The sequence below is a fragment of the Schistocerca gregaria genome, chromosome 2 (assembly GCF_023897955.1).
Source record: "Schistocerca gregaria isolate iqSchGreg1 chromosome 2, iqSchGreg1.2, whole genome shotgun sequence".
NCBI lineage: Eukaryota > Metazoa > Arthropoda > Insecta > Orthoptera > Acrididae > Schistocerca > Schistocerca gregaria.
In genome coordinates this window covers 672,887,480-672,912,149 of record NC_064921.1, presented here as the reverse complement: position 1 = coordinate 672,912,149, position 24,670 = coordinate 672,887,480, and the positions used below count along the sequence as shown (strand labels likewise).

At 42.9% G+C, this 24,670-nt stretch overlaps 1 protein-coding gene across 2 annotated transcripts in view; it reads right to left on the bottom strand.

The window, feature by feature from the left end:
* The window catches only part of LOC126334727 (serine/threonine-protein kinase ATR-like), a 402,997-nt gene that overhangs the window by 245,194 nt on the left and 133,133 nt on the right, over positions 1-24,670 (bottom strand). For both annotated transcript variants that reach the window (XM_049997265.1, XM_049997266.1), the window contains exon 11: positions 5,045-5,307. In XM_049997265.1, the coding sequence (XP_049853222.1) occupies positions 5,045-5,307 (263 nt within the window). The remainder of the gene's footprint in view (positions 1-5,044; positions 5,308-24,670) is intronic.

Below are 24,670 nucleotides of genomic sequence, written 5' to 3'. Positions count from 1 at the left end.
GTCCTTCATTGATCCTGAAAGGTCTACAATCTTAGATACAGAACAGAAAATCACTTTCTCCTTGAATTTACAGAGGACTCGCTATTTTAAATGAAACATTGCCCATGACAGAAAGAAAAGCTATTGATTTTGTAGACATGTTGTTCTCTTTCTCAACATTTTGTTTAAAATAGCAAGAATCCTCTGTAAATTCCAGGTGAAGATGATTTTCTGTCCACCATGTAAGATTGCAGATATTTCTGGATCAGCAAAGGACAATCTGTCATTGCAGAAAGCCAAAATTCACAAAATACCTTGTCAATTTAGCATGGCTTACATTGGACAGACCACAAGCATAGTTGCTCTGAACATAAACGCTGCACTCGCCTTTTGCAACCAAGCACGTCCACTATTGCCAAACACTGCGGTTCCACTGGACATTCATTGGTGTACGACAGAACTATGATACTGACCACATCATCTTTTTTGGACTCTATTAATAATTATCTGCAAAATAAGGCTGGTGGAAAATCTGATGAACCACAATAGTGGTTGGACAATGCATGGAATCTCCTCATCTCCATGATCTGTTCTACTTGAAGATGACACTGTGCCAATGGCCACAGCAGATGGTAATACAGAGGACAGCTGAGTTCTGTCGTCCACAAACAAGGATGGTGCTGACAGAAATGTTGTACATCTGTCAACATGATTTTGCTGCATGCACGGAATACTCAGAGCACACTGTACATTGCAGAAGAGAGCAACTCTTCATCAGTCTTTGGCAGGTCATCTGTAGGTGACTGGCAGTTGCCCAGACAAAATATCGTGTGATGAATTGAACAACAACTGGCTGCAAGCCCGTTCTCTCTCTCTCTCTCTCTCTCTCTCTCTCTCTCTCTCTTCTTGGTGTGAAAGCAAGCGACGCTAACTTTTTGTCCCTTTAATCCTCTCAGTCAGCACTCACATACAGAGCACATGTCACTGAACTCCAGCAGCACTCTAACATGTAATTTTTAATTCAAGTTTCAATGAGTATGCACGTCCAGAAATTTGGATCATGCTGTTTCATATATTTCGATTCCCCTGTGCTCTATTGTTATTGATGATTATATATCGTGCCTTATACAAAACTGAATAAAATATGTTTTATTCTAAATGATATAACTAATCAGTAATGTTTCAGAATATTTCATTAATTGTTCCTTCTACTGTCCGTATTAATTATGATGGTTGCACCATCAGCTATGGCTTTAGTTCTGCTTTATAAGTGTAAAATGAAGTTCATTTCTAAACAGCAAGGACAGGAGTTGTCCCAATGCTGAGCTATGTAATACCACCCATAGTAAACTGTACCCATGCTACCTGTGCGAGCTATTTAATATGACCTCATAATTCCTCAGAGTGTTTTCTCATAAGTAATCTTCCTGGGACAATGACACATGCACCAATGCAGACAAGATACTATTAAAATCAATAATAAAAATCACACATGGGACTGTGCGAATCTACAGGCATGTTCATGTCTACTCAATACTCTTAAATAAAACTATAATACTGTCATGACATAAAATATTAATAAAATGAGAGTTAGTTTTAAAGAGCATTAAAAGATATTCCTTGGTACCTGTTGATGTTTGAACATTAAGGAAATCCAGGAAAGAGCCAGCCACTCTGAGAACAAGTAAACACAGACTGACAGTTCTATGCATGGGTTCTGAAGGTGCTCAAACAAAAACCTCTGTATCACTTTCAAAATATGCATTAAAATCAGTAATGAACACACAGTCAAAATTGCAGAACTATAATATAGATAATGATAACTGAGTTGATCACTAACTAGAAAAGGATGAAGCAACTACGTTGAGATACATTAAAATAACCTACCCAGTAACTCAGGCAGGAGTCTTGACGATATACAAGAAAGCTTAAAACCTTTTCTACACTCATTTTATTGTTATTTAAAATCATTATCAATAAAAACTACTGTCTTCAAGTATAATATAAAATGCAATCAAGTAAATTTGTTGCATCAACACTGGTATGCCACAGGCATTAGGCATTAGTGGTTCCTCCCACCAAAGAAGTGCTCATGTGTCAAGAGGACAGCAACCTATTTTCAGATGCCTCAAAGCCACTTCTTTCCATTTACATGACTAATAATGGAATAATTTCTTCCATGGAAAAACTGTATGCTCCATCAGCCTTAGTTTTTATTTTGCACCTCAGGCCACAGATTCTCCCACAGATACATAACTCTCCCCGTAACAACGAGGTAATAGCAATCAGGGGGACAACACGGTACCTTGGCATTGCAAAAAACAGACACCTGTAAACGATTGAGTTCAAAGAGGAACTTACAAAATAATTTACAGGAGGTTTCCAGAGAGAGATAGTTTCACAAAACTATAACAACATTTGTTCTTATTTAGCACTGGCACAAAGCAACAGTGAGCACATTACTGAGTGTTTCAATCGCAGCTTCACATAAATAAAGATTTCTCGCACTTCTGACACAACATCAGCCAAAATGTATCTACTGGCTATTATGAAAATGACTTGCTAATCAAAACAGGTTTAGCAATTAAGGAATTCATGTGAGCAGTTGACTGCATTAAACAGTGTCTGCATGTTCAGAAAAGCGTTGAATTATGCTTATTATTCCACAAAATACGAACCTCTTCAAAAACAGTCAACAGGGCCATAAAACAATGCACGATATCCAATGGCTAAATCATCCCAAGGAACTTTCACCATAAACCTGCTAACAGCTCATGTTCAAAATATGCTACATGAAATTATCAATGAGAACAACCCCTTTACTTTCTGTATGAGTTAGCCTGAATTTCTTCTTTCTAAACATAAATTACTTACACAACTTTCACAGAAAACCTTGGATTTTGAGAGCAACGTGGGTATCGGTAATGATTATCAATCAACTAATTGTCAACTAATTCATTTTTATTGCTAGTTCACTCTAAGAAGAGTTACAGTGTAGTAGCTGATGAGAGTAGCTTCTTTGAATGCGTTATGTGTGTCTACATACTTGTAAATAAAAGCAGGCTGTGAGGTTGCACATAATTATCTAATATCTTCGTCATTTACAAGTAGCATATAAATTATTTTCACAACTAGCCAGAAATGATGGAGAACATACTGACCATAATTCAGTCTGCAAATCCTCATTACTCATTAAGCTCGCCGAAATAAAATGTTCCCACCTGCTATTTACTAAGCAAATAAAAGTTCTCTCGCACAATATATAATAATATCTCTAATGATAATAATAATAGGCCTACCAGAAACAAGCACTATTAACATTTCAGAGGTGAACTCTACAGGAAGTTACAAGTAAAGTGGTCTATCGCACTGACTGGTAATCACCAAAAGTTATTTGCTTGAGCACCATCTCACCACTTGCCGGAAAACCATCTCATCTCACCACTTGCCACATGGTTTCGTCAACATTAGGTGTGGCATACAAACAGTCACTTCCGTGAAATCTAAGTAATTCAGGACAGTGTACAGTCCTTGCGAGTTCACTATCTACTTTGAAAACACTTTAGGTAGGTGCCTAACTCTGACATTGTCTGAGGCACAGCACATGCCAGATTGATATCTTACTGCCTATTGGGCTGTATTTATATATGGGCACAGTGGACCGTTGAATGGAACATCTGCTATCAACTGCTTTAGGCGAAGGTAGCAGAATCTAAATGGCCCCTTTCTCAGATGTGTTAATTAATAACTCTGTCATTTAACAATTTATAATCTTCTTAATTTTTATATGAATGAAGTTAAGTTGGCTTAAGTTACAGAAAAGGGTTTACCTGAACTGCATTTAAAATTTGCCAGTTAGAATTTTTAGAACGGAACCAACAGTAGAACATGATCTCTGAACTGCCTCTTTTAGACTCCTTGTAATGATTTATATTTACAGTGAAGTCTTGAAACTTGGTACAGATGTATTATTTCATCAACATAATCAAGTGCTAAAATGAGAAATTTCTCTAACAATTACAAATGACACTTAATCTATTATAATTTAGTTTTTGGTAAGCAACCTGAAAACCAACTGAGATAGCTTACTTATGTTACATATTTCATGGTTTCATATCAAACTGAGGCTACATAGGAATTTTCATCTTCCTCAGTCTGATATTTAGAACCTTAAATTTTTCATAAAAATGCCGATTTTGACCAGCTTTCTAGCTTCATTATTTAGCACCACTTATTTTTCCCTTAAAATAATATATTTAGCAAAACATATTAATTAGATCATTCTGAGACGTGAATGAGCCCATTCGGACTATGCAGAGTATTTTAATTTTTAATTTCATCCTTAGATTATAACACAATACTTCGTATGCCTCACACAGGCCTGTTATGACGGCATGACACTAGTAGCAGTGAACTGAGCGAAGTCCCGGCATGCTCACTCGCCTCTGTATCTCTCACAATGATACAGCGCATGTTTCGTCACAAGGCGTAACACGCAGAGTTAGAGATCACATAAATGTTACATGTAATTGAATTTGAAATTGTTTAAATTTGTTTATGTTTTCAACGAATCCTCAGCCACTCCCATCACCCACCACACCGAAACTCTTCTTAGAATGACGTAGCTAGAGTTATTGACCCCCTTTCTTACATAAAAATTTCTTTAGTATTTGTAGCATTTCCAGTCTTGATGTGCGTTCTAATATCATTGAAAATATTCTCCGAAATACCGTTTAAAGATTTCAGGGAGCCTAAATGAAATGTAAAATACTGAGAGTTTGATCTAATTATATTAATTCCATGAGTGATAATGTAATAGTTCATACTTTGTTAGTATTACTGTCACTATTATTCATTCCATGGCCTGAAATTTACTTTTTCATTGTCTAAAAACGAAGCACTTTATGCCAAGTGCTCCAAGTATCAGCTTGTTGCTAATCTTTCTATGTTCCTCTGTGATTGTCAGAAAGTTTTCATACAACAACTTTAAAATAACCCTTTTTGCCATGGGAAATAGAACTAGAATCTTGTTCAGTTTCTACTTGTACGAGAAAAAGATACTAACTAGAAAGGCTTTGTAAATGATCCTGTACATCTCTCAATGGATGACCACTAGGTAACAACTCCATCACAGCTCTCTGTTGCAGCCATGGAGCAGCAAGAATGCCACCCAATGTGCACATACTTTCCTCATCAAATCTCTCTGGAATACGCATTAAGCAGCCTGCCATTTCCACCAGCACTTCAAGTAATTTCTGTGCTTGAACAGATGGACAACTGCGAACAAGCAGTGCAACGTGGACCATGCCATCAACCACAGATTTCAACCTGTAAACAGAAAACACTTTGAGCAATAACAAAAAAGAAACAGATCAACATTTATGTTATAAACATTGCAGGCATTAAAATGGCACATCTTCAAAATGGTTATTTATATATTTATTCACTCATTCTAGTCCATTTTCTTGATAACAATAATAGATTTTTCCTTATAAAATTACATTTATATTAATATTTTTGACAATCTACTCCTTTTTCTTTCTTAAACAATGGAAAATCAAGAATGTAATAATGACAACTGCCTTTTTATTTTTTGCTATTCTGTACATTGAAATAGTTTTACAGTGTCTATCATATTGTTTATCCACAACTCTGCCTGTTTCTACTCTACCATTTAGATGGCGAATAATTTCGAGAGAAGCAATATATTATCTGTAAACATATAAAATGCAGTGATGAAAAGCAGATATTGTTTCCATGTGACTCGATTAACAGGTACACACAATCATGTGGGGGAGTAGCCATGTATGTGAAAAACGGCATCCCATTTGAGTCAATTGATGTTTCAAAGTACTGCACTGAAAAGGTGTTTGAATGTTGTGAAGGTGTGGTTAAATTTAGTGGAGCTAAACTTCTTACTGTTGTTATTTATAGATCCCCAGACTCCGATTTCACAACATTTTTGCTAAAGCTAGAGGAGGTTCTTGGTTCACTTTATAGGAAATACAAAAAGTTAGTTATATGTGGTGACTTCAATATTAATTGTATAAGTGATTGTGCAAGGAAAAGGATGCTGGTAGACCTCCTTAATTCATATAATCTTATCCAAACCGTATTCTTTCCAATAAGAGTGCAAGGGAACAGAACAACCATAGACAATATTTTTGTTCATTCCTCATTATTAGAAGGGCATTCTGTTAGCAAAAAGGTGAATGGTCTTTCAGATCATGAAGCACAAATTTTAAGTCTAAAAGATTTTTGTGCTGCAACACATGTTAAATATAGTTACCAACTTTTTAGGAAAGCTGATCTAGTTGCTGTAGAGACTTTTGTAAACCTTATCAAGGAACAAGAGTGGCAAGATGTTTATAGTGCTGATACAGTAGACGATAAATATGATGCTTTCCTCAGGACTTTTCTCATGCTCTTTGAAAATTGCTTTCCGTTAGAACGTTCAAAACAGGGTACCAGCACAAATAGGCAGCCTGGGTGGCTGACTAAAGGGATAAGAATATCTTGTAGAACAAAGTGGCAATTATATCAAAATATTAGAAACATTCACAATCTAAATGCAGCTCCCCATTACAAACAGTACTGTAAGGTGCTTAAAAAAGTTTTAGGAAGGCAAAAAGTATGTGGTATGCAGATAGAATTGCTAAGTCTCAGGATAAAATTAAAACCATATGGTCAGTTGTAAAGGAAGTGGCTGGTCTGCAGAGACAGGTCGAGGATATAGAATCAGTGCGTAGTGGGAATGTCCGTGTTACTGATAAGTCGCAACAAATATGTACAGTATTTAATAATCACTTTCTGAATATAGCAGGTGAACTAAATAGAAACCTAGTCCCAACAAGGAATCATATAGCGCTCGTAGGAAAAAGTGTTCCGAGACTTTTACCTGAAATGCTCCTCCATGATACTGACAAGAGGGAGATTGAGTTAATAATTAAATCACTAAAGACCAAGAACTCTCATGGATATGATGGGATATCTAGCAGAATACTGAAGTATTGTTCCATGTATGTTAGCCCAGTACTTAGCCATATCTGTAACTTTTCCTTTAGGAGTGGTCGGTTCCCTGACCGATTAAAGTACTCGGTAGTGAAGCCACTTTATAAAAAGGGAGATAGGGATAATGTTGACAATTATAAACCTATTTCTATGCCATCGGTGTTTGCTAGAGTTATCGAGAGGGTTGTATATACAAGGTTTCTGGAGCATTGTCAAATGTACAGTTTGGGTAATTCATGGTGTGGGTTCCTGTAGTCATGTCCTAGTTCATAAACCACGGGCAACGTATGAGTGGCCAAATAAGTGGTCCCGGCAGTCGGGGCACCAGTTACTTTGGAATAAGGCTGGGCATCTCGGACATATTCTGAGTCGTGGTCACCTTTGTGCTCATACGGCAAAGACTACCAAATCCACCGTTTAGTCCCTCAACCGCCCAAATAGAAGATAAACGAACAACAGGAAAGATGGCAGACGACACAGGACAAGAGATACTCAGACAAAGAACAGACAAAACAAAGTAAAACCACACAGAGTGTGGCGGTGGTTGGCCGACCATGGGGACAAAAAAGGAAAAGCCAACCACCGAGAACACATTAAAGACTCATTTTAAAAACGTAGGCCAAAGGCCAGAATCAACAAAAAACAATAAAAGAAAACAGAAACACTCAGATTAAATGATAAAAACCCCCTGCCTGAATAAAACGTAAAACTACGTCAGCCATATCAGTCATCTGTTAAAAGCATAGGGAGCGTGTCAGGCAGTGCGAATGACTGCCTGAGCACAGCTAAAAGTGGACAGTCCAATAAAATGTGGACCACTGTCAAAACGGAGCCGCAGCGACATAAAGGTGGGTCCTCACGTCGCAATAGATGGCCGTGCGTCAGCCATGTGTGCCCAATGCGCGGCCGGCATAGGACAACACACTCCTTGCGAGAGGCCCGCAAGGAGGAGCGCCACACACCGGTAGCCTCCTTGATGGCCTGAAGTTTGTTCCGTGAAGGCAGGGCGCGCCATTCAGTGTCCCAAAGGTCCAGAATTTTGCTGCGTAGGAACGCTCCCAAATCTGTCTCCGGGAGGCCAATGTCCAGAGATGGTGTACTGGTGGCCTCTTTCGCCAGGCGGTCAACATTCTCATTGCCGGGTATCCCAACATGGCCTGGGGTCCACACGAAAACCACAGAGCGGCCGCAACATGCAAGAATATGCAGGGACTCCTGGATAGCCATCACCAGACGAGAACGAGGGAAACATTGGTCGAGAGCTCGTAAACCGCTCAGGGAATCGCTACGGATAAAGAAGGACTCACCTGAGCAGGACCGGATATACTCTAGGGCACGAAAGATGGCGACCAGTTCAGCAGTGTAAACACTGCAGCAAGCTGGCAACGAACTTTGTTCAGAATGGTCCCCTAGAGTTAGTGCATAATTGACACGACCAGCAACCATCAAACCGTTAGTGTATACAACGCCAGAGCCCTGACATGTGGCCAGGATGGAATAAAAGCGGCGTCGGAAGGCCTCTGGAGGGACTGAGTCCATCGGGTCCTGTGCCATGTCGAGCCGAAGGCAAGGGTGAGGAACACACCACGGGGGTGTACGCAATGTGGCCCGGAAAGGAGGTGGAACAGTGAGAACCCTAAGCCCGGAAAGAAGCTCTTTGACTCGGACCGCGATCGTACAACCTGACCGAGGCCGACATTCTGGCAGATGGACGACCGATTGCAGGAACAGGACACGATAATTTGGATGCCCAGGCAAGCTAAAAACGTGGGCAGCATAAGCAGCCAGTAATTGTTAGCGTCGTAATCGCAGTGGAGGGACACCTGCCTCCACAAGTATGCTGTCCACAGGGCTGGTTCGGAAGGCACCAGTGGCAAGGCATATCCCGCTATGGAGAATTGGGTCCAGCACCCGCAACGCAGATGGGGATGCTGAACCATAGGCCAGACTCCCATAGTCCAGACGGGACTGGACTAACGCCTGGTAAAGCCGTAGGAGAGAAGATCGGTCGGCACCCACCCGGTGTGGCTCAGGCATCGAATAGCATTTACATGCCGCCAACATGCCTGTTTAAGTTGCCGAATATGAGGCAGCCAAGTCAACCGGGCATCAAAAACCACCCCAAAAACCTATGTGACTCTACCACTGGAAGAAGCTCGCCGTCAAGATAAAGCCGCGGCTCCGGGTGAACAGTGCGTCGCCAGCAGAAATGCGTAACGCGGGTCTTGGCTGCCGAAAACTGAAAACCATGCGCTACAGCCCAAGACTGCGCCTTGCGGATTGCGCCCTGTAGCTGACGTTCAGCAGCTGCAATGCCAATAGAGCTGTAGTAAAGGCAGAAGTCGTCAGCATACAGGGAAGCGGAGACAGAATTTCCCACGGCCGCAGCGAGCCCGTTAATGGCTATTAAAAACAGACAGACACTTAGAACAGAACCCTGTGGCACACCGTTCTCCTGGACTTGTTGGCGGCAGAGCGGCCTTTACGGAACCCACCCTGAGACGGAGCCAGAAGGTCCTGAGACTCCAGTACCCAATTCAAGTGCCGGCTCATCATCCATTCAAGTAACTTGGAAAGAACGTTGGTGAGGCTAATGGGACAGTAGCTGTCCACCTCTAAAGGGTTCTTCCCAGATTTCAGAATAGGGACAACAAGACTTTCCCGCCATTGCAACGGAAACTCACCCTCGACCCAAATGCGGTTGTAAAGGTCGAGGAGGCGTCGCTGGCAGTCCACTGAAAGGTGTTTCAGCATCTGAGAGTGGGTGCTATCTGGCCCAGGAGAGGTATCAGGACAAGCGGTGAGGGCACTGCGAAATTCCCACTCACTGAATGGAACATTGTACAATTCAGGATGGTGGGTGAGAAAAGAAAGACTCCGACGTTCTATCCGCTCTTTAATGGAGCGGAAGCCCAAGGGGTAGTTGGCAGAAGCGGAATTCAGGGCAAAGTGCTCTGCCAAGCGGTTTGCAATGACGGAGTAGTCAGTACAAACTGCACCATTCAGTGAGAGCACAGGGATGCTGACAGGGGTCCGATAGCCATAGAGGCGTCGAATCTTGGCCCAGACCTGCGATGGAGTGACATGGAGGCCAATGGTGGACACATACTGCTCCCAGCACTCCTGCTTGCGTTGGCGGATTATGCGGCGGGCTCGCGCACGCAGCCATTTGAAGGTGATAAGGTGTTCGATTGAGGGATGTCGCTTGTGACTCTGGAGCGCCCGCCGGCGAGCTTTAATGGCTTCAGCGATCTCAGGAGACCACCAAGGCACAATCCGCCGCCGAGGGGACCCAGAAGAACGAGGAATGGCAGATTCGGCGACAGTAACGATGACGGTGGTGACCGATTGAACCACTGCATCAATGCCATCGTTAGAGAGAGGCTCAATAGCGGCAGTGGAGGAGAACAAATCCCAGTCAGCCTGATTCATAGCCCATCTGCTAGGGCGCCCAGAAGACTGACGCTGTGGCAGTGACAGAAAGATCGGAAAGTGGTCACTGCCACACAGGTCATCATGCACTCTCCATTGGACAGACGGTAAGAGGCTAGGGCTACAGATCGAAAGGTCAATGGCGGAGTATGTGCCATGCGCCACACTGAAGTGTGTGAAGGCACCATCATTTAAGATCGAGAGATCGAGCTGCGCCAATAAATGCTCAACGATGGCGCCTCGACCTGTTGCCACTGACCCACCCCACAGATGGTTATGGGCGTTAAAGTCGCCTAGTAACAGGAAAGGTGGCGGCAATTGAGCTATCAGAGCAGCTAGGACATGCTGTGCGACATCACCATCCGGTGGAAGGTAAAGACTTCAGACGGTAACAGCCTGTGGCGTCCACACCCGAACAGCGACAGCCTCTACAGGTGTGTGGAGAGGGACAGACTCGCTGTGAAGAGAGTTCAGGACACAGATGCAGATGCCACCAGACACCCTTTCTTAAGCTGCCCAGTTCTTATAATAACCCCGATAGCCACGGAGGGCGGGGGTTCACATTGCTGGAATCCAAGTTTCCTGCAGAGCAATGTAGAGGAAAGGGTGAAGGCTGATAAGTTGGCGAGCTCAGCTAGATGGTGGAAGAAACCGCTGCAGTTCCACTGGAGGATGGTGTCGTCCATGGCTGAGAAAGGCGTGATGGGACTGGGAAGGCAGATTACGCCACTGGGTCACCTGCTGCTACCGATGGAGCACCCGCGCAAATGCTATCCATTGTCTCTGAGGGACTGGCGAGATTGAGGTCCTCAGCGGACGCAAGAATCTCCACCTCATCTTCAGATGCATAGCTTGTAGGTAGTGGTGGAGTAGGAGCCATCGCAGGTGCCTTGGTCTTACGGGGCTTCAGTGTCGTTTTGTCTCGCTGTTCCTTTGGTTGCTGTTGCTGATAGGGCTTATTGGAGTCAGTCTCCGGAACCGAAGATGATCGCGAAGCCCGACGACCAGCAGCCTGTGGCTTCTTCAGCCACTGGTTGGTGTCTGCTGTGCCGCTGGTAGGAACTTGGGAAGGGAGTGACCCAAGGGATCCCTTCCGAGTGAGAGAAGCCGAAGAAGACTTACGCTTCTCCGGCTTAGAAGTGGGGACTGGTGTCCCCGGTGGTTTAGTGGGTGCTGCTCCCGAGGTAGATGGTGTGGGAGCAACAGCAAGAGAAGGGGCCCCCATCGTCAAGGAGGCAGGTGAGGTCCTCTGACGCTGAGAGCTAACTGTCTGTGGTGCAGCTAAAGGAGCTGGAGCAGGAGTGACAGTGGAGGCATAAGATGACATCATGCACACGGGATGTAGCTGTTCAAATTTCCGCTTAGCCTCAGTGTAAGTCAGTCGGTCCAGGGTCTTATATTCCATGTTTTTGCGTTCTTTCTGTAAGATCCTGCAGTCTGGCGAGCAGGGTGAATGAGGCTCTCCACAGTTGACACAGATGGGAGGCGGAGCACATGGAGTATCGAGCCGAGATGGGCGTCCGCAATCTCGACATGTGAGGCTGGAAGTACAGAGGGAAGACATATGGCCGAACTTCCAGCACTTAAAGCACCACAATGGGGGAGGGATATAGGGCTTGACGTCACAACGGTAGACCATCACCTTGACCTTCTCCGGTAATGTATCACCCTCGAAGGCCAAGATGAAGGCACCGGTAGCAACCTGATTGTCCCTCGAACCCCGATGAACGCGCCGGACGAAATGAACACCTCTATGCTCTAAGTTGGCGCGCAGCTCGTCATCAGACTGCAGAAGTAGGTCCCTATGGAAAATAACACCCTGGACCATATTTAAACTCTTATGTGGTGTGATGGTAACGTTAACATCCCCCAACTTGTCACAAGCAAGCAACCTGCGTGACTGGGCGGAGGATGCTGTTTTTATCAAAACTGACCCAGAGCGCATTTTCGACAAGCCCTCCACCTCCCCAAACTTGTCCTCCAAATGTTCTACAAAGAACTGAGGCTTTGTGAATACAAAGGATTCCCCATCAGCTCTGGTACAGACGAGATACCTGGGCGAATACATGTCACTATCATTAATTGCCTTTCGTTCCTCCCATGGTGTGGCCAGGGATGGGAACGATTTGGGGTCATAAACGTTAGCTTTAAAATGAGCCCTTGAGCGCTTAGAGACTGCTGGTGGCTGGCCACCAGCAAGAGATGATGTACCACGCTTCATTGCGAGACATCCGCCCTGATGCCACCTACTCCGACCAAGGGCCCTCCCCCTGGGCGCCACCCAGCCACAGCAAGAGCCACCTGGCAGGATGGCCATTGCCGGGAGTCCTGATGCCCCAGGGAGATGGGCATCTACTCCTTGGCATACATGGGGAGTAACGGCGCAGGCATCAGTAGAGTGATCCCTGTGTTGTCAGGGGGCTACAACCAACAGGGTACATGGCGGCCCCACCACAACGGACTGGCTACCGCCAACAGGGTACATGGCGGCCCCACCACAACGGACTGGCTACCGTGCTGGATCTTAGGTGCAAAACTGTATAAGGTCTTCGTCGCAGCGGAAAGCAACACTGCATAGTGCAGCGTGGTAATCGCACCCAGGGACGTATCCTCGCCCAAGAGATGGAAAACAAGTGGGACACCATTGCAACGACGAGAAAGCCGGCTAAAGGTCTCAATGCATGGCAGATACAGTGCACCATGTAAGGCAACCTTCCCCAATCGGCTCGCTCTGCGGAAAAATTTTGAAATATGGAGGTCAAACCCGAGAGGGGACCATCACATAAGGCCGAAACATTTGAGACTCCTTTTAGTCGCCTCTTACGACAGGCAGGAATACCGCGGGCCTGTTCTTACCCCCAAACCCGCAGGGGGTGTTTAACATCAGAAGAGGAACTAATGTTAGCACTGAATAGGGGAACATGGAGGAATTTTATAAGGGGGCTATGCTCCAGACTGAACGCTGAAAGGCATAATCAGTCTTAAATGATGATGATGATGATGATGATGATGATGATGATGAATGATGTACAGTTTGGTTTTAGAAATGGCTTAACTACTGAAAATGCTATAGTCTCTTTTCTCTGTGAGGTTTTGGACGGATTAAATAAAAGGTTGCGAACGTTAGGTGTTTTCTTTGATTTAACGAAGGCTTTTGACTCTCTTGACCACAAAATATTACTGCAGAAGTTGTACCATTATGGAGTAAGGGAGTAGCTTACCATTGATTCGCCTCTTACTTTAAGAACAGAAAGCAGAAGGTAATTCTCCGCAATATTGAGAGTGGTAGTGATGTTCAGTCCCAATGGGGCACTGTTAAATGGGGCATTCCCCAAGGGTCGGTGCTGGGGCCATTGCTGTTTCTTATTTATATAAATGGTATGCCTTCTAGTATTACAGGCGATTCAAAAATATTTCTGTTTGCTGATGACACCAGTTTGGTAGTGAAGGATCTTGTGTGTAATATTGAAACATTATCAAATAATGTAGTTCATGAAATGAGTTCGTGGCTTGTGGAAAATAATTTGTTGCTAAATCACAGTAAGACTCAGTTTTTTACAGTTTTTAACTCACAATTCAACAAGAACTGATATTCCAATCAGACAGAGTGGGCATATTATAAGCGAGACAGAACAGTTCAAGTTCCTAGGCGTTCGGATAGATAGTAAGATTTTGTGGAAAGCCCATGTTCAGGATCATGTTCAGGAACTAAATGCCACTTTATTTACCATTAGAGCTGTATCTGAAATAAGTGACATTTCAACACGAAAAGTAGTCTACTTCGCATATTTTCATACGCTTATGCCATATGGTATTAATTTTTGGGGTAATTCTTCTGATTCAAAAAGGGTATTTTTGGCTCAAAAACGCGCTGTTCGAGCTATGTGTGGTGTAAGTTCGAAAACCTCTTGTCGGCCCCTATTCAATAGTCTGGGAATTTTGACATTGTCCTCACAGTATATATTTTCTTTAATGTCGTTTGTTGTTAGCAATATTAGCTTATTCCCAAGAGTTAGCAGCTTTCACTCAGTTAATACTAGGCAGAAATCAAATCTGCATGTGGAATGCACTTCCTTGACTCTTGTGCAGAAAGGAGTGAAGTATTCTGCTGCATCCATTTTCAATAAGCTACCACAAGAACTCAAAAATCTTAGCAGTAGCCCAAACACTTTTAAGTATAAACTGAAGAGTTTCCTCATGGCTCACTCCTTCTATTCTGTCGAGGAGCTCCTGGAAGAGCTAAAAAGTTAAGCAAATTCCAGTGTTACATTCTTGATTTTCTTTATTTAAACTAACGACTTGTCACCTGAATATGTTTCTTATATTTCATTTTATCTGTTTCTACAATCTACAACTGAATATGTTTCTTATATTTCATTTTATCTGTGTCTGTATCACTTGTTCACATTGAAATCCCAGCAACACAGTACCATAGCAGGCTGTTAGGGATACCACAACAAAATGACTTACACCTTATCCCCACTTTTAACAAGATGCACATTTTGTTCTGGTTCCTCTAGCAGAATACTATAGTACTGTAGTGTGGAGAGTTCACTGTGCAGGAGCAATGAGGACATGTATCTGCTAACAAATAAAAACTTAATTATGTAATTTTATTTTTTTCAAGATGATATTTAATGCTTAATGGCTACCAACACCAGTCGAAGATATGGCTAAAGTACTGCAGGAGGGACTGAGCAGTGGTGTGTAAACATGTTGTGTATGGGGAGCTGCTCAAATGTTGGAGATGCCTGTGAGCACACTGCATAGATCCTACCATACATCCTTAATTATTAGCCACACAAAATTACACATATTCAGGACTTCCTCCCTGATGACTTGCCAGCAAGAAAAATATTTCTTCATTGCATGGAAGTGAAAAATGAATGGCCATGGAACATTCTGAGGGCAGATGAAGCCTATTTCCAAGGACACATCCATAAGCAGAACTGCAGAATGTGGGCACCGGAAAAACCGCATGGACATCAACCAGTACCACTTCATTCTGCAAAGATGACTGCATGGTGTGGATTGACAGCATCATTTCCTGAAGAGTGGTATTTTTTCGAAATGAGTCATACATACCCTGTTACCTGTACCATCACTGGTAAATGCTATGACAGTCTTTTACCCATCAATGTCATTCCATTCCTTCAACAGCACGGATGTGTGGGTAGGATCATTTTTATGAAAGATGGTGCTCCTCCACACATTGCACAGGCAGTGAAGTGGCTGCTGCAGAGGTATTTTGGAAATGCTAGAATTATCAGCCAGAATTTGCCTACAGCTCAGTCGCCCAGATCACCTGATCTTAATCTGTGCGACTCCTGGCTGTGGAGTTATCTGAAACATGTTATGCTCAGTGCCCCAATTACAAATACAGCTGACCTGAGGGTACACACTGCACAACACATTCTGAACATGATTCCAGAGACACTCCGAGCTGTTGTTGAACATGCTGTACCTTGATTTCAATTTGTGGCAGAAAAAGGTATTGAATACATCCTGCAGCTGTCTCAGGGCAATTTGAAATCAATGTCATTTTGATTTTTGTCCAGTTTTTGGCCCTAGAACAATTAAAAACCGAAGTCATTTTGCTTTCTCTGTGGCTTTTTGCTCCAAGACAAATAAAAATCAATGGCTTTTACATTTTATATACATTTTATACATTTTTTGTCCTAAGGACAATGAAAAACCAATTTTTCACATCCAATGTAGTATGACCTAGCCGTGGTGGATGTGCTTATCTAACTAACAGTGACACAAACTGTGGACTGCCGAACTTGTACATCCATGCACACTGAACAGTACAAATGGTGTAACGTGCAACTCAAACCATAGCCATCATATTGCAAATCATCTGTCATTTATCACTGACCCCATATCAATTAAGGCGCTTACAGATCCATCTATTGGTAAAACATTCATTTAATTTTAGTTCCATGACTTTTCACTCTGTGTCAATAATATGCTATTAAAATTTGGCATTACTTTGAGCAACGGTTCTCTTTCTACATTGTTCTGAAACTGGAACTTTAATTATGGACAACCTGTATTTGAGATATCATGGTGAACTCTTTTCTCTAATAAAATCTTTACATTACTTGCTGTCGAAGTCAACATATTTTTTGTTACATTTTTGCATAAATTTCTATAGTATGTCAATGAATAACCCCATCTGATTTCCTTAAGGCTCAGATGGAGCAATCCTAAGCAAAGACACGCAGAAAAGGATAATGGCAGTGCATCACCAAAGTCGGCTTTTCACTATCTACATCTACTTCTACATCTACATCCATACTCCGCAAGCCACCTGACGGTGTGTGGCGGAGGGTACCCTGAGTACCTCTATCGGTTCTCCCTTCTATTCCAGTCTCGTATTGTACGTGGAAAGAAGGATTGTCGGTATGCTTCTGTGTGGGCTCTAATCTCTCTGATTTTATCCTCATGGTCGCTTCGCGAGATATACGTAGGAGGGAGCAATATACTGCTTGACTCTTCGGTGAAGGTATGTTCTCGAAACTTTAACAAAAGCCCGTACCGAGCTACTGAGCGTCTCTCCTGCAGAGTCTTCCACTGGAGTTTATCTATCATCTCCGTAACGCTTTCGCAATTACTAAATGATCCTGTAATGAAGCGCGCTGCTCTCCGTTGGATCTTCTCTATCTCTTCTATCAACCCTACCTGGTGCGGATCCCACACTGCTGAGCAGTATTCAAGCATTGGGCGAACAAGCGTACTGTAACCTACTTCCTTTGTTGTCGGATTGCATTTCCTTAGGATTCTTCCAATGAATCTCAGTCTGGCATCTGCTTTACCGACGATCAACTTTATATGATCATTCCATAAATCACTCCTAATGAGCACTCCCAGATAATTTATGGAATTAACTGCTTCCAGTTGCTGACCTGCTATTTTGTAGCTAAATGATAAGGGACCTATCTTTCTATGTATTCGCATCACATTACACTTGTCTACATTGAGATTCAATTGCCATTCCGTGCACCATGCGTCAATTCGCTTCAGATCCTCCTGCATTTCAGTACAATTTTCCATTGTTGCAACCTCTCGATACACCACAGCATCATCTGCAAAAATCCTCAGTGAACTTCCAATGTCATCCACCAGGTCATTTATGTATATTGTGAATAGCAACGGTCCTATGACACTCCCCTGCGGCACACCTGAAATCACTCTTACTTCGGAAGACTTCTCTCCCTTGAGAATGACATGCTGCAGTCTGTTATCTAGGAACTCTTCAATCCAATCACACAATTGATCTGATAGTCCGTATGCTCTTACTTTGTTCATTAAACGACTGTGGGGAACTGTGTCAAACGCCTTGCGGAAGTCAAGAAACACGGCATCTACCTGTGAACCCGTGTCTAAGGCCTTCCGAGTCTCGTGGACGAATAGCGCGAGCTGGGTTTCACACGACCGTCTTTTTCGAAACCCATGCTGATTCCTACAGAGTAGATTTCTAGTCTCCAGAAAAGACATTATACTCTAACATAATACGTGTTCCAAAATTCTGCAACTGATTGACGTTAGAGATATCGGTCTATAATTCTGCACGTCTGTTCGACGTCCCTTCTTGAAAACGGGGATGACCTGTGCCCTTTTCCAATCCTTTGGAACGCTTCGCTCTTCTAGAGACCTACGGTACACCGCTGCAAGAAGGGGGGCAAGTTCCTTCGCGTACTCTGTGTAAAATCGAACTGGTATTCCATCAGGACCAGCGGCCTTTCCTCTTTTGAGCGATTTTAATTGTTTCTCTATCCCTCTGTCGTCTACTTCGATATCTACCATTTTGTCAACTGTGCGACAATCCAGAGAAGGAAGCACAGTGCAGTCTTCCTCTGTGAAACAGCTTTGGAAGAAGACATTTAGTAATTTGGCCTTTAGTCTGTCATCCTCTGTTTCAGTACCATTTTGGTCACAGAGTGTCTGGACATTTTGTTTTGATCCACCTACCGCTTTGACATAGGACCAAAATTTCTTAGGATTTTCTGCCAAGTCAGTACATAGAACTTTACTTTCAAATTCATTGAAAGCCTCTCGCATAGCCCTCCTCACACTGCATTTCACTTCACGTAATTTTTGTTTGTCTGCAAGGCTTTGGCTACGTTTATGTTTGCTGTGAAGTTCCCTTTGCTTCCGCAGCAGTTTTCTAACTCGGTTGTTGTACCACGGTGGCTCTTTCCCATCTCTTACGATCTTGCTTGGCACATACTCATCTAACGCATATTGTACCATGGTTTTGAACTTTGTCCACTGATCCTCAACACTGTCTGTACTTGAGACAAAACTTTTGTGTTGAGCCACCAAGTACTCTGAAATCTGCTTTTTGTCACTTTTGCTACACAGAAAAATCTTCCTACCTTTTTTAATATTTCTATTTACGGCTGAAATCATCGATGCAGTAACCGCTTTATGATTGCTAATTCCCTGTTCTGCATTAACTGATTCAAACAGTTCGGGTCTGTTTGTCACCAGAAGGTCTAATATGTTATCGCCACGAGTCGGTTTTCTGTTTAACTGCTCAAGGTAGTTTTCAGATAAAGCACTTAAAAATATTTCACTGGATTCTTTGTCCCTGCCACCCGTTATGAACGTTTGAGTCTCCCAGTCTATATCCGGCAAATTAAAATCTCCACCCAGAACTATAACATGGTGGGGAAATCTACTCGAAATATTTTCCAAATTATTCTTCAGGTGCTGAGCCACAACAGCTGCTGAGCCCGGGGGCCTATAGAGACATCCAATTACCATGTCTGAGCCTGCTTTAACCGTGACCTTCACCCAAATCATTTCACAATTCGAATCTCCGTCAATTTCCTTCGATACTATTGCACTTCTTATCGCTATAAACACGGCTCCCCCTTCACTGTCCAGCCTATCTCTGCGGTATACATTCCAATCCGAGTTTAGGATTTCATTACAGTTTACGTCTGGTTTCAGCCAACTTTCTGTTCCTAGTACTATATGGGCGTTGTGACCGTTTATTAATGAGAGCAGTTCTGGGACCTTTCTGTAGACGCTCCTGCAGTTGACTATAAGCACATTAATATTGTTATTCCTTGTTGCATTTTGCCTACTCCTGCCTTGCCGCGTCTCAGGAGGCGTCTTGTCGGGCCTAGGGAGGGAATTCTCTAACCTAAAAAAACCCCGTGTGCACTCCACACGTACTCCGCTACCCTCGTAGCCGCTTCCGGTGTGTAGTGCACGCCTGACCTATTCAGGGGGACCCTACATTTCTCCACCCAATAGCGGAGGTCGAGAAATTTGCACCCCAGCTCTCCGCAGAATCGTCTGAGCCTCCGGTTTAAGCCTTCCACTCGGCTCCAAACCAGAGGACCGCGATCGGTTCTGGGAACGATACTCCAAATAGTTAGCTCTGATTCCACCCCGCGAGCGAGGCTTTCCGCCTTTACCAACTCCGCCAACCGCCTGTATGAACTGAGGATGACCTCTGAACCCAGACGGCAGGAGTCATTGGTGCCGACATGAGCAACAATTTGCAGTCGGGTGCACCCAGTGCTCTCTATCGCCGCCGGATGAGACCCCCCGGCAAGCAGACAGAGTGAACACTGGCCTTCTTCCCCGACCTTTCCGCTATTTCCCTAAGGGGCTCCATCACCCGCCTAACGTTGGAGCTCCCAATAACTAATAAACCCCTCCCCCCGTGTGCCTGCTCGGACCTTGCTGAAGGAGCGGCCACTCACAGGCACAGCGGGCGATGCCACACGGCCAGCCTCCACATTGACCCTCCGCCTCGTGCGCCGCGAACGCCGCTGAACCCGCCACTCCCCTTCGGGAGAGGGTGGCCCAACCGCGCCCGGTACCCGCGAAGATGTCTCGACAGCAGGGACAGTGGGTGAAGCATGTAACACCTGGGGTGTACCTTGCGACGCACCAGACTCCCCACTGCCGCTACACTCCGAGGCAGCAGCCTGAAGACGGCTGACCGCGGCCATCAACACGCTCAGCTGTTCGCGAAGAGTGGCCAGCTCCTCCTGCGTCCGTACACAGCAGCCACACATCCTATCCATCCTAAGAAATCAATTTACTATACAGTGTTAATAAACTTTTAAATAGACTGCTAATTCACTAAAGGCGGTTGATTGACTAAACTGTGATTGCTAACCACTTCTTGTAGAAAACAAGGAAAATAGCACTACCTGTCTCGGGACTGTATTCAAAACAAACACTAGCACTACTAGCACTATGGCTGACTAAAGGGATTCTCTGTATTCAAAACAAACATGAGATCTATGGAACACTTAATAGCACTCGACTATTAAAGCTTCCTAAAAGCAAAAACACGCAGAAGAAGAAGTGACAAGTAAGAAAAATACAGTTAATACTTAAATTAAGGTAGCTCGCTGCACAACAGACGTGAAGCAGACGGCAGTTAGGGCGACAGTGACACTACTGGCACTATGGCTGACTAAAGGGACTCTCTCTGACTGTATTCAAAACAAACACGAAATCTATGGAACACTTAATAGCACTCGACTATTAAAGCTTCCTAAAAGCAAAAACACGCAGAAGAAGAAGTGACAAGTAAGAAAAATACAGTTAATACTTAAATTAAGGTAGCTCGCTGCACAGCAGACGTGAAGCAGACGGCGGTTAGGGCGACTATCATTGCATTTCAGTACTTCTTTATTTTCAATAACAGTTCAAAAATCATTATATTTTGCTACAAAAAGAAAAGAAGAAAGACCGTACCAACACACACACACACACACACACACACACACACACACACACACACACACAACATAATGATCCTTATTGCTTCCCCAGAATCATATCTATTATTAAATTTTAACTTATGCCCCCAAAACTAACAGTTAGCCTTGGTACCAGTTGTAAGTTGCCAGTTTATGTGGTTGCCAGTCCATATGGTTGCCAGATGACGTCATCTCGTACATCTAGCATGCTCATTACTCACTGTGCATTGAGACAAGATGGTGATAACACAGTAATGAAAGGCATCTTGCATTGCCCATTTCAATAGGTGCAAGTCAGTTACCACTGTGCAATGTGATTTTAGTCAAGAATACATCATAGTAAGGCCTACACCTCAAAGCATTTGACAACAGCCCTAGCCGTTTCAAGACTCTGGTTGTTTGTGTTACGGAAATAGCATATCTCACTTCTGTGTGCTCATTTAAGATGAAGACCGCAGTCCATGGGGTTTTGCCCATAGTTCACAAAATTCTATTCATCGGGCCAGTCGAGAGTTAGCCATTCCTCTTCACGTGTCTGATGTGCGTTTTGCAGTGATGTTTGTGTCCCAGCCCAAACAGGATTCAATTGGTACAAGCCCATCATGACAGTGATGGAACAAGAATCTGTAGAGTTATGTGAATTCTTCTGAGCAGGGAGATGAATCATAACAATTTCCTTTCACATCCAATGTTCAGTGATGATGCTATGATCCACTTCAGTGGAAAAGTGATCTGCCACAATGTAAGAAACACAGCAGCTACATACAGAAAAGCAGGTTAAAGGAGTGAGGCACCTACATATGTCTGAGATGTGAGTTTCTGACAACTGCAAGAACATGCCACAAATTTTATTTTTTAACAGGACCAAGCACCACTACATTGGCACTTGCAGGTAAGAGCAGATCTTAACAAGAAACAGCCTCAGTGCTTGTTTAGTACAGGGGATGTGGGAATACTATATTGCACCCTGGCCTCCAAAGTCATCTGGTATCATACAATATGACACTGTTTTTTTATTTTTTTTGGTGTTTTGTGAAAGACTCCATCTAAGTGCCTCCCATTCGAACAACTTTGGGACTTTGGAACTGTGACATCACACAGCAACTTCAGTCAACACGCAACTTCAAAACTGCTTCAAAAAGTAAAGGGGAAATTTAACTATCACCTTAATGTTTGTTGTGTGTCCAATGGAGGGCTCACGGAACATTTGTGAAAGATAAATGAAAACTCTGATGCTGAATGTAATAAAAGATATACTACTGGGAAACTGAACGAATCTTTTTGAAACCCTCTGTAATCCACAACTTCGAACAAACAAACATTAGCTACTGGTATCACAAATCGCCATAAATGCTCACCATATTGTAAAATTTCTTGGGTCCATCCGGATAACACAAACACACAGATGAACTACTTAGAAGCTCATTTCATTTCAGCCTGCACCTTCCTTCTGTGAAAGGCAAAAGAAGGGTTCTTGCTGAATTGAAACAATATTATGAAAAGGATATAGTTGCTACACACAAAATAGCAGATATGCTAAGTCGCAAATAGGCACAACAAAAAGACTGGCACAAAATCAGCTTTGAGATAGCAAGGTCCTCATCAAAGATGGACAATGCTCTCTATCACCCTCTCCGAATACCCCACTGGTATGCCTCTCCCATTATGTGTTGCTGCTGGCAATCTGGTTTCAGCTGCCAGAGACTACGGTCTTGCGCGCGTGTGTGGGTAGTCTATTTCCAATAAAGGCCTTTTTCGTCAAAAACTCATTTTGTAACAGTCTTTTTGTTGTCCCTATCTCCGACACAGCATCTCCACCATATGGTGAGTAGCAACTATCCTTTCCATAATATTGTTACATTCCATCCTGGATTTTCCATTGTTTGATTCTGCTTAATTGACATAGCTCTCTGTAGTACTATGTACAATAAATAAAGAATTTATTTAGAAGAAGTGAGTAGGAAGAATAAATGGTGAAGCAGATGTTATGTCTTCCATAGCAAGACAGAAGTTGTTCGAAAATCCTCAGAATGAGTGCAGAGTACCAACATTAAATGCTGAATGGACAAGCACCAAGTGTCAAGTGTAAAACCTACAATGCCTCTCGGTGTTAATAAACCAAAATAGCTCCCATGCCCTCGAAATATAAATTCAGAAAATGTCCCAAGCCCCTCCACAAGTAGTAATTTACGAAATAGAAATAAGAGACAAATATAGGGAAATCTATAGCAGAAAAATAATAGAAAAAGAAAAGAATTTTAATCATAAATTTTAGAAGCATGGGAGGGGGGAGGGGGGGGAGGGGGAGGAGAGAAATGGTTAAATTATTAGTTATTCTTATATTTGAGAAAATCAATATTATAGTCACAGAACGTAGGTCTTGAACACCAAAGATAGCGTTTACTAAAGTATAAATAGACATAAAATGCAATTATGATACTCCTGTCTCTATCCTCTAGTCTGTTCGAAGTTAATTTGGATGTACAGCTGTAGGAAGCAACAATAAGAGCTTTATTAAACCAGGGCACAAGAATAAATCACAACGAGATTGTTTTTTGGGAAGAATTAATTTCAGATCAGAATTAGAACTTTTGTCATATTAGAGGAACGGGGAGGTGATCAATAATCTCTCTGACTTTTAACGTCACTTCATGTGAAGATTTAAATATTTTACGGAATTAACGATTTTTGGACCGATTCGGACTTTGTATTGTCATAGTGGAAAAGCTTTACTTCATGTGACTAGTAATCATAGTTTGTGACAGTTTATGGATGTTAAACGGGAACAATCTTTTTATTGAAAGTGACAGAACATTCTTTAGTATCTCTGATATTGACGGGATTCCAGATTAGATACTTATTCAAAGAACCCCTTTGAACGTGATCGTGTGAATGAACTGATTTATTAATAATTATTGTTAAATAAAATAACGTGTCAATAAGAAACTGATTATTCGCCTTGAACTTTACTTCGATTTAGGTTCATAAATAATTAGGTTACGTGATTTTCACCAAGAATAAACTGCAGACTAGTAACTGAAACTAGTGAATGAGAATCTATTGAAAACACTAGTATTAATTTAATTATGGTTTTTTTCCTTCAGATCTGGGAAGACAATACGTGTGGTGACTCACTGGGGTTAATTTCAGAACTAGCCGGGATAAAACAAAACTCCTCAATACCAGTCAATGTATAGATAAATTAACATTCCTACTTTCATGCAAGATACGGAAGTCGGGATAGAAAACAGGGTCACTACACAAGCTAAACAGCAGGCAGAGACTCCAACAGAGCAGCCAAGAACAAACACAAAAGTAAGTCAGTGCAACAGTACAGAGAAATGGCAACATAAAAAAAGCAAGTGAGCATAGACTGAGTAAAAATGCATCAAGCTAGTGCTACCTGTGATAGACTCTGGACATTACGTAACAGAAAAAGGGGAAGTTACAATTCCACAGCCACTGGCCAACATATGCAACATTTACACTGCTGAAGGCAGAGCTGCAGA